Source organism: Solanum lycopersicum, chromosome 12 (assembly GCF_036512215.1).
Source record: "Solanum lycopersicum chromosome 12, SLM_r2.1".
Classification (NCBI taxonomy): domain Eukaryota; kingdom Viridiplantae; phylum Streptophyta; class Magnoliopsida; order Solanales; family Solanaceae; genus Solanum; species Solanum lycopersicum.
In genome coordinates this window covers 6432025-6443818 of record NC_090811.1, presented here as the reverse complement: position 1 = coordinate 6443818, position 11794 = coordinate 6432025, and the positions used below count along the sequence as shown (strand labels likewise).

At 34.5% G+C, this 11794-nt stretch overlaps 1 protein-coding gene across 3 annotated transcripts; it reads left to right on the top strand.

Moving 5' to 3' along the window:
- Positions 1 to 8743: 8743 nt before the first annotated feature.
- Positions 8744 to 10182, top strand: LOC101244061 (uncharacterized). Of its 3 annotated transcripts, none has more exons than XM_019211449.3 (2): positions 8744 to 8896; positions 9188 to 10182. In XM_019211449.3, the coding sequence occupies exon 2, from the start codon at positions 9224 to 9226 to the stop codon at positions 10118 to 10120; it is 897 nt and encodes a 298-aa protein (XP_019066994.1). In that variant the 5' UTR covers positions 8744 to 8896; positions 9188 to 9223; the 3' UTR covers positions 10121 to 10182. The 3 variants fall into 3 exon arrangements, with proteins under 3 accessions (XP_019066994.1, XP_019066995.1, XP_010314094.1); XM_019211450.3 differs by having other exon boundaries at positions 8744 to 8910; XM_010315792.4 differs by having other exon boundaries at positions 8744 to 8969.
- The last annotated feature ends 1612 nt before the right edge of the window (positions 10183 to 11794 follow it).

Here is an 11794-nt window from a genome sequence, read left to right as displayed (position 1 = left end):
AATTTTTCGTGAATGTCCATTAAGATGTTATCGATGGATCGAGTTGGTCCTACTGGCCAAACGACCCATTTTGAAGGTCAAACAAGCCCAGCGTAGGTAAATCCCAAATTTTACCAATTTTGTGTGCTATAATTCATGGATTTTTGGTGATCCAGAATTCTAGCGTCTTTATTAACCAAATTTTTTGTGAATGTCGGTAGACGTTACTTATGAAGCCAGTTGTCCCTGCGACCAAAATTTCCCATTTTCAAGGTCCAATGAGCTTTGAAGAAGGTAAACCTCATTTGCTGATTTTTCGTATACTATAGTCCATATGTTTTGGTAATCTGGAATTCTGATGTCTATTTTTCCTAATTTTTTTATGGATGTCTTTTTTGATGATGTCTGTGGAGATAGTTGGTTCCGACGGCTAAAAAGCCCATTTTGATGGTCAAAGGAGCCCGACACCAGGTAAACCCCTTCTTTTCTCGATTCGTGTGTTATTGTTCATGATATTTTTTGGTGGTCCAGAATTTCGTCGTCTTCTTTGCCCAAATATTTTGTGGACGTCCGATAACATAATGGGTATGGTGTCAATTTGCTCTGACGGTCAAAATAGCCTATTTTGACAATTTTGTGTGCTATAGTCAATTATCTTTTTTGGTGATCCAAAATTTCTACGTCTTTCTTGCCCAAATTTTTTGTGGATGCTCGATAAGATGTTTACTATAGAGTAAGGTCGCCCTGACAACCAAAACGGCCCATTTAAAAGGTCAAACAAGCCTCGAAGCAGGTGAAACACACATTTTACATATTTTTGTGTGCAATAAGTCCATGAATTCTTGTTGATCTAGAATTCTAACATCTTAATTACCCAAATTTTTGTGAACGTCCGTTAAGACGTTAATTATGAAGCCAATTGGCCCTAACAACTAAAATGTGTCATTTTCAAAGTCAATCGAGTCCTAAAGCAGGTGAACCTCATTTTGCGGATTTTCATATACTATATAGTCCATAAAATTTTTGGTGATCCGATAATGATTTATTGACAAATTTTTCTTAGACGTCCGTTAAGACATTATCTATGGAGCCAGTTTGACATGACGGCCAAAACGGTCAATTTTGAAGGTCAAAAGAGCCTAGAAACAAGTAAACCCTTATTTTATCGATTTTTATGTGCTATAGTTCACAATCTTTTTTGGTGATCCGGAAATCAGACGTCTTTTTTGCCATGTTTTTCATGGACATTCGTTAAAATGTTAATTATGGATCAAGTAGACCTTAATGGATAAAATAGCCCATTTTGAAGGTCAAACAAGCCCCTGAGTAGGTAAAGCGCTTATTTTATCGATTTTCGTGTGCTATAATACACGATCTCTTTGATGATCCATAGTTCAAACATATTTGTCTCCATAATTTTTCTCGAACATCTGTTAAGGTGTTAGCTATGAAGTTTGGTGGCCCATACTGCAAAAACTCATTTTCAAAGTCAAACGAGCCCGGGAGTAGAAAAACCCAATATTTTGCCGATTCTCGTATGCTATAATTCATGATTTTTTTGTGATACAGATTTCTGACATCTTTTTGCCAAATTTTGTGTGTGTGTGATGTTAACACGTTATCTATGGAGCTAATGGGCCCTGATGGCCAAAACGGAGCATTTTGAAGGTCAAACATGCTATAGAGTAGATAAACCCCCAATTTTGTTGATTATCTGTGATATAGTTCAAGATTTTTTTTTATCATGCACAAGTTTGTCATCTTTTTTCCCAAAATTTTCATGAACTTCCTTTAAGATGTTAACTATGGAGCCAGTTGGCTCTAACGGCCAAAACGACCCATTTTCAAGGTCAAATGAATCCCAAAGAAGGTAAACCCCATTTTGCCGATTTTGGTACGATCATTTTTGGTGATCCTGAATTCTGATGTACTTTTTTCCCAAATTTTTATTTTGACGTTTGTCAATATGTTAGATATGGAGTAAATTGTCCATGTTTGAAGGTCAAATGAGCCCCGAAGCAGGTAAATCCATCATTTTGCCAATTTTTGTGAGATATATTCCAGGACTTTTTGTGATCCAGAATTTTAATTTTTTTTGCCCAAATTTTTCGTGAACATTCTTTAAGATATTATTTATGGATTCACTTGGCCTTGATAGTCGAAATGACTCATTCTCAAGCTCAAACGATCCACAAAGCAGGTAAACCCTATTTTGCCAATTTTTGGTGTACTATAGTCCATAGATTTTTGGTGATTCAAAATTCTAATGTCTCTTTTGCCCAAATTTTTATATGGACGTTCTTTAAGATGTTATTTATGGAGGCAGTTGTCCCTAATGACCAAAATGAACCTCTTTGAAGGACAAACGAGCCTCGAAATAGATACTACCCCCTCCCCCCATTTGCCAATTTTCGTGTGTTATAGTCCATGATTTTTGGTAATCCAAAATTCCAATATCTTTTTTGCCCAATTTTTCTTGTACATCCGTTAAGATGTTAGATGTGCAGCCAGTTGGCCTACGGTCAAAATGACCCATTTTCAAAGTGAAACGAGCTTTGAAACAGGTAAACCCTATTTTATCGAATTTTGTGTACTATATTCCATGGATTTTAGGTGATTTGTAATTCTGATGTCTTTTTTGCCAAAAATCGACATTCGTTAAGATGTTGTATATAGATTCAATTGGCCTTGATGATAAAACGATCCATTTTGAAGGTCAAACGAGCTCCGAAATAGGTGAACACCTCACTTTGCCAATTTTTGTGTGCTATAGTCCACGATTTTTTGGGTGATCAACAATTTTGACGTATTTTTTGCCCAAATTTTTTATGGATGTCCGTCAAAACGCTAGATATAAAAGTAGTTGGGATTGACAGCGAAAACGACTCATTTTAAAGGTCAAACAAGCCCAGGAGCAAAACCCCCAATTTTGCCAATTTTGGTTCTATACGCCATGGATTTTTTGATGATCCGGAATTCCGATGTTATTAAAGGATCCAATCGTCCCTGGTATTCAAAATGACCAATTTTGAAGGTCAAACGATCGCAGAGCAGGTAAACTCCTTATTTACCAATTATCGTGTGTTATAATCCACAGTCTTTTATGGTGATCCAAAATTCTGATGTTTTTTTTCCCAAATTTTTTGTGGACGTCCATTAGTATGTCAGTTTAGGATCTAGTTGGCCATGATGGCCAAAACGATCCATTTTGAAGGTCAACTGAGCCCCGCAGAAGTAAATGTCTCACTTTCTTTGAATCTCCTATGCTATAATCCACAATCTTTTTGCTAATCCAGAATTTTGACATTTTTTTTCTCAAAATATTATGGACGTCCGTTAAGACGTTAGCTATGGATCCAGTTGGCCTAATCGCCAAAATATGGATTTTTGGTGATCTAGAATAACGTCGTTTTTCCCCAAATTTTTATGGACGTCCGTTAAGATGATGTCTATGCAGAAAATGTTCCTCGAAAGCAAAAATTGTCCATTTTTAGGGTCAAACTAGTCCCCAAGCAGATAAACATCATTTGGCCAATTTTTGTGTCAACATGGATTTTTGGTGATGCAGAATTCCGACGTCTTTTTTATCCAAAATTTATATGGCAATTTGTTATGACGTTATATGGAGCCAATAGGCATCGACGGCGAAAATGGCCCATTTTCAAGGTTAATCAAGCCTCAAAGCACGTAAACCCTTTATTTTACCGATTTTCATATTCTTTAGTCACGATCTTTTTTGGTAATCTAGAATACTGATGCTTATTTTGCCCAAACTTTTTGTGGAGGCAGTTGGCCCTGACAACCAAAACAAACCATTTTGAAAGTCAAACGAGTCATGGAGCAGGTAAACCCCCTATTTTGTCGATTTTTCTGTGCTAAATTCATTGGATTATTGGTGACTAGAATTCCGATGTCATTTTTTCTCAAATCTTTAGTGGACGTCTGTCAAGACGTTAGCTATGGATTTAGTTTGTCCTGGCGGCCAAAACGACCTATTTTCAAGATCAAACAAGCCCCGAAGCATATAAACCTCGTTTTGCTAATTTTCGTGTACTATAGTCCATGGATTTTTAGTAATCTAGAATTCCAAAGTATTTTTTGACCAAATTTTTTTTGGACGTCAGTTAACAGATATTTATGGGCCACTTGGCCCTGACGGCCAAAAAGACCCATTTTGAAGGTCAAACAAGCTAAGAGCATGTAAACCCTTCAATTTGCCCATTTGTGTGTGCTATAGTCCACTATCTTTTCTGCTGATCTAGAATTGTGACTTCCTTTTTTTCCAAAATTTTTTGTAGATTTCTGTCAACATGTAAGCTATTATGCAGTTTACCCTGACGGACAAAATGGCTCATATTGATGGTCAAACGAGCTCCGAAGCAGGTAAACCCCCTATTTTGCTAATTTTTATGTACTATAGTCCATGGTTTTTTGCTGATCCAGAATTTCGTCATTTTTTTTGCCGAAATTTTTCATGGACGTCTGTTATGACATCGGCTATGAAATTAGTTGGACCTGACGACCAATACGACCCATTTTAACATCAAACGAGCTTCGAAGGAGGTAACCCCCCTATTTTCCTAATTTTCGTTTGCTATATTACATGGATTATTGATGATCCAGAATTCCGATGTCTTTTTTGTCCAAATTTTTCCTGGACGTCCGTTAAGACGTTATCTATAAGTTCTATTGGCCATGATGGCCAAAATGGCCCATTCACGAGGTCAAACGATCCACGAAGCAAGTAAACTCCATTTTTTTATTTTCGTGTATTATAGTCTATGAATTTTTTGTGACCCTGAATTTTGACCTTTTTTTTACAAAATTTTTCTAGAAATCCTAATACAGTATCTATGGAGAAAGTTGTCCCTAACAGCCAAAATGGCCTATTTACAAGGTCAAACGAAACCCTAAGCAAGTAAATCCTATTTTATCATTTTTCGTGTATTATATTCCATGATTTTTTGGTGATTCAGAAATACGACATCTTTTTTGCCCAATTTTTTTGTAGATGTCCGTTAAGAAGTTATCTATGAAGCCATTTGGTGTTGATAGCCAAAACGACTCATTTTGAAGGTCAAATGATCATCGGATCAAGTAAATCTCCTATTTTACCGATTTCGTATGCTATAGTCCGCGATCTTTTTTGACGGTCAAGAATTCTGACTTTATTTTGGCACAAATTTCTCGTAGACATTCATTAAGACGTTAACAATGGAGTCAGTTGGCCTTTATGACAAAAATGACTCATTTTCAAGGTTAAACGAGCCTCAAAACACGTGAACCCCATTTTGCAAATTTGCGTATACTATCCATGGATTTTCGTTGATCCAAAATTTTAACGTCTTGTGACCCAAATTTTCATAGACATATGTTAAGACGTTATCTATGGATCGATATGGACCTAGCAGCAAAACAACCCATTTTGAAGGTCAAACGAGCCCTAAAGCAGGTAAACCCCTCATTTTGCAAAATTTAATATGCTATACAGTCCATGATCTTTTTGGTGATCCAAAAACCCGACGTATTTTTTGCCCCAATTTTTGTGGATGTCTACTAAGATGTTGGCTATGAAGCATGTTACCCTAGCGGCAAAAACAATCCATATTAAATGTAAAACGAGCTCTGGAGCAGGTAAACCTCCTACTTTACCAATTTTCGTGTGCTATAGTCCATGTATTTTTGATGATCTAGAATTCCAACGTCCTTTTTTCCAAAACTTTTCATGGATGTATGTATGTTAAGACTTTAGCTATGGAGACAGTTGGCCCTAATAGCCAAAACAACTCATTTTCAAGGTCAAACGAGACCCGAAGAAAGGAAACCCCATTTTGTTAATTTTCGTGTACTATAGTGCATAGATTTTTAGTGATCCAAAATTTTGATGTCTTGCTACCCCATTTTTTTGTGGATGCTTGTTAAGAAGTTATCTATGGAGCCAATTGTCTCTAATGGCAAAAAATACCCATTTTGAAGATCAAACAAGCCCCAAAGCAATATTTTATCGATTTTAGTGTGCTATAGTCTACGATCTTTTTTTGGTGATATAGAATTCTAATGTATTTTGCCCAAAATTTTTTGTAGACATAATGTATGGATCTAGTTCATACAAACGACATAAACGGTCCATTTTAAAGGTCATACAAGCCCAAAGTAAAAGCCCTATTTTGCCCATTTTTATGTACTATAGTTCATAAATTTTTGGTGATCCAAAATTCTAATATTTTTTTTGTCAAAAATATTCGTGGATGTCCGTTAAGATGTCAGCTATAAAGCCAGTTGACCCTGATGACAAAACAGTCCATTTTCAAGGTCAAATGAGTCTTGAAGCAGGTAAACCCCATTTTGCCAATTTTCATAAGTTATAGTCCATGGATTTTTGGTGATCAAGAATTCCGACGTCTTTTTTGCCCAAATTTTTCATGGATGTCCGTTAAGACATTATCTATTTAACTAGTTGGTGATAACGGCCAAAATGGTATATTTTCAAGGCCAAACGAGCCTCGAAACAGGTAAACTCATTTTGCCAATTTTCATGTAATATAGTCCATAGATTTTTGATGATTCAAAATTTTGACGTCTTTTTACTCAAATTTTTTGTAGACTATTGTTAAGAAGTTATATATGGAACCAGTTGGCTCTGAAGGACAAAAAGGCTCATTTTGAAGGTCTAACAAGTCATGGAGCAGGCAAACTCCTCATTTTGTCAATTTTCGTGTGCTATATATAGTTCATGGATTTTTGGTGATCAAACATTGTGACTTTTTTTTCGCCCAAATTTTTTGGACGTCTGTTAAGACGTTTGATATGGATCTAGTTGGACCCGATGGACAAAACACCTCATTTTTAAGGTCAAACGAGTCCTGAAGTAGGGAAACCCATTTTGTCCCCGAAGCATGGATTTTTGGTGATCCAAAATTTTGACATTTTTTCACCCAAAATTTCGTGGACGTATGTTAAGACGTTATCTATGGAGCCATATGACCCTGACAGCAAAACGACCCATTTTAAAGGTCAAACGAGCCCTAAAGCAGGTAAACCCCTCATTTTGCCGATTTTTATATAGTCCACGATATTTTTTGGTGATCCAGAATCCCGATGTATTTTTTGCTCCAATTTTTTGTGGACATCTTAAGATGTTAGTTATGGAGCATGTTGATCCTGACTGCCAAAACGGCCCATATTGAAGGTTAAACGAGCTCTAGAGCAGGTAAACCTCCTATCTAGTCAATTTTCGTGTGCTATAGTCCATGGATTTTTGGTGATTTAGAATTCTGATATCTTTTTATCCAAACATTTTTATTGACGTCTGTTACGATGTTAGATATGGAGTCAGTTGGGCCTAACAGCCAAAACAACTCATTTTCAAGGTCAAACGAGCCCCGAAGCAGGTAAACCCCCATTTGCTGATTTTGTGAACTATATAGTCCATGGATTTTGGTGATCCGGAATTCTGACATCTTTTTGCCTAAACGTTTTGTGGTGTCCGCCAAGACGTTTCCTATGGAGCTAGTTTGCTCTTACCAACAAAACGACCCATTTGAAGGTCAAACGAGCCCTGGAGCAGGTAAACCTTTCATTTTATCGATTTTTATGTGCTATAGTTCACGATCTTTTTTGGTGATCCAGAATTCTGACATCTTTTTTGTCTAATTTTTTTAGACGTCCGTTAAAATGTTAGTTGTGGAGCCAATTGGCCTTGACGGGCAAAACTGTCCATTTTGAAGGTCACACAAGCCACGGAGCATATAAATCCCCCATTTTGCCGATATTCGTGTGTTATGGTCCATGGATTTTTAGTGATCCAAAATTCAACGCCTTTTTTGCCCAATTTTTCATGGACGTCCGTTAAGAAGTTAGCTATGGAGTCAGTTGGACCTGATAGTGGACCTGATAGTCAAAACAATCCATTTTCAAGGTTAAACGAGTCCCGAAGCAGATAAACCCCATTTTGTCGATTTTCGTGTACTATTTTTGTCGACCTATGTGAGATTTGTGTTGGTGCCAATTACTACTTTGGATAGTGACAAAAATAGAGGTATGAACATGGATAATATTGTTGTTCTTTTTTTAATAATAACCAACAATTTTTACAGTTGCTAACTTAAGTTGATCATACATCACAGGAACATAAAAAATTAAATTTATATGATTACTTTTAAGTTTATTATATAAAACTTGATCACTATAGTAGACTCCAATTATCATAAAACAAAATTAATTGTCTAAAGAGAAGTTCCGAATGACCCTAGATATGAGTAAAAATAGTGTATGCAAAAAAAATGATCACAAATTAACTAAATAAAAAGTATTTCAAAGGATAGATTAGTCCAATCATACTATTAAATAGATTTTAAAAATTATTACAAGAAAGAAATATAGAAGATAAGTGTAATATAGTAAATCATAAGGAAAAAATGACTAACATTCAAAATTTCAGGGAGTGTTAAATTTTAAAACAAAATTAGAGGGGAGACTAATTTTTACCTAAATATCATGTGACTTAACTAATAGCAATAACAAAAAAATTAAAAATTCTAACATATTTTTCTCATGTAAATAAAATATCTTTAGAAAAATTTAAGAGTTACCATACCACCAAAGTTGATAAATGACTAAATTGCCAAATTAAGACAAAATTTAAAAGGTTGAGAAAAAAAAAAGATAAAAACTTTAAGAGTTATCTTTTCCGTTAAAATTTCAAAATATTAAAATAAAATAAACTTGTTTTACGTGTCTTTGAGTAAATATTCAAACAGAATAAACTCTTGAGAAAAAAAAACCCATTTGTCACCTTTTTCTCAAACCCATAAATTTTCACATATTCAATCATCTTTATCATGATATAATCTTGGCAACAATACAACAAACCTCAATATTTTAACATTGTGATAAAAGTTGATTGCAGATTGTTAAGGTGAAATTCTAATTGTGAGTTTTGATTTCTACAATCATCTTTTCTATACAATAACAACACATTATTTTCCAAGGTAGCAAACTCACATCATTTTTTTCTAGGTCTTTCTTTTAATGCATTGTATTATGAAAAAAAAAAAGAAGACAATTTCATCATATAATTATGGGCAAATGTTGGAGTTGATATTCAACCATGTTCTAGGGATCTTTATTTTGAATAATTATGCATTAATGAAAAAATATCATGTTTTGTTTCATTAGAATAAATATTGAAATGTTGATATTTGAATAGGTCAGAGATGTTGATTTTGTGCGCCTACTTTTGACAATGTTCAAATCATCATTAGAATCTGAAGCTTCTATGAATCAGAAACAATTGGAAGATGAGAAGCAAACTGAAGAAACTATTGTCAATAAATTTGGAGAGGATTTTACAACTTGCATTTATGTTGCCAAAATTGCACATATTTTCCATGCCATAACTACAACATGGTCCAAAAACATGACTAGCCATACCCTTGATATCATAGTGGAACACCTTTCTGAAGAAAGACATTTCACATGTAAAATTGACCTAAAATCTTGGCAATTTTGGGGTAAGAAAGGTTTGAAATCATTCAGAGTGGGTGAGAAGCGCACGGACATCTACTGGGATTTGAGATCAGCCAAATTCTCAACCAGACCAGAGCCTGTATCAGATTATTACGTGGCATTGGTCTCAGAAGGGGATATGGTATTATTAATAGGCGATCAAAATAAAGAAGCATTCAAGAGAACAAAATCACTACCAGCCATGCTAGATGCTTCATTATTACACAAAAAGGAAACTATATATGCGAAAAAATGCTTTTGCACAAGAACAATGTTAGGGCAAGGGAAAAAACAACATGATATTACTATTGAATCTGTCCTTTCAGGTCCATCTGATCCTGCTATGCAAATCAGTGTGAATGGAACTGTAGCAATTCGGATCGCGAATTTGCATTGGAGATTTAGGGGAAATGAGAAGGTTTTTTTGGATAATGTACCTGTTGAGATCTTCTGGGATGTGCATGATTGGTTATATAGTGGTCCTAACTATGGTCCTGGATCTTTCATTTTCAAGCAAGGAAAATTGGAAGAGAGATATTCAGACTCTGAAACCAATATCAATGATGAAAATTGTGATTTGCAATCTCCATGTACAGAATTTTGTCATTTTCTTTATGCATGGAAGACTGAATAATGATGATTTGTTTCTTTGATAAAATTGCAATAATATGAAGAAAAAAATATATTATATAAGTATCTTGTGCTTGATTTGAATAAGTATTTTGTCATATGGATGTGTTAATATTAATGAAGCTAAATTTGATGTTTTTAAGTAGATATATGAGATTTTTTATTCTTTGATTAACTTTATCAATTTATTTGCTTTCAATGTGTTGGCAAATTTCTTTTTTAAAAAAGGAAAAAAAATCTAATTTTGTAGAATAATTGGGTTTCATGTTGAAATATTGTTTTCTTTTAAATTATATAATTTTCAACACTAATGCACTAAGCACAAAATAATCTTTATTGTCATGAAATATCACTCACAAATTATAACTCTCAGCGAATAGTAGATAAATTAATTATATTTTCCATGACAATATATAAAGATTTGGGTGCAATGTAATATGGGGAATAAGAAAAAGTGATATCAAATAATGTCTTAAAAGGTAAAGTATGTGTGATGGGGTGGAAGATGGGTGAGAAATATCATATATTACCTATAAGAGGTGAGGCGTAAGCTTTGTAGATTTTCTACTTTCTAATATTAAAAACTAATAAATCAAAATTAAATTAGGGGACAACATAAAAAGGTTGTAAAAAATTACACTCGACATTCACTTGATTTCAATTTTAAATACATTTTTCTATTATATAATTATGTAGAGTAATGACCCTTCCGGTCGTTATGGGTAAAACAATGGTGAAAGAATTTTGATAAAAGTAACTTTTTGAGAAGTGAGTAGAAAAATCTAGGTTAGGCTAATTTTGAAGGAAATCTGAGCAAGGTGAGGCCTCGGAAAATCCAGTTGAGGATTCGGTAAAGTGTCTAAGCTTGGATTGTTTTTTATTTTATCTAAGAAGGTAAGGAATCCATAAGGTTTTTCGAAAGTAAATACGAGCAAGTAAAACTCATAATATCAAACTTAGTGTGAAGGGATTAGTTCAAAACATCATGGTTTGAAGGTATTTTGTGAAATGGGGACTTTTAGGAGGATTTCTGAGTTCACATCTCTATAAAGAGAGAGCTTAGAATCCATGGTGGGTGACTTTTAGGGAAAGGTTTGACTTGAGTTAATGATGGAAAACCTGGTTTGGGTTGAATATTCATGAAAATAGGCCTGAGGTTAGGATTAAGATATAATTTGAGTATAATTAGACCATGATGGGTAAAACTTGTGTTATAGTTTTATTTGAAGAGCTAGAACAAGACAGGATTCATAACAAGGAGAAGGTGCAGGTTCAATAGAGCTTTCAAGGTTTGATTCGAGGTAGATGATGGTATTTTTTTCAAGTTATCTTATGTATGCATGTTATCTATCTATATAGTGCAACATGTACAATGCATAATGGGGAAAACATAAAGGTTGAATATGAAATGATAAATGTAACAATCTCATGCTATGAAGGTGTTTTGATTAATCGTGTTAGACAAAGTGTTTGTATTTCGTTGTTCTCTTGATTGTGTTCGTGCGACTATCAGCTGGCTCGGGTACCATGTCTAGTATAGGATATCTCTTGGTTCGCTTACGTACTATGACTAGTACATATTATCGATTGGTTCGAACACCACTACTTGTACAAGACATCTTTTGGTTGGCTTGGGTACCAAGCTTGGTACGAGATACTATTAGGTGGATCCAATACC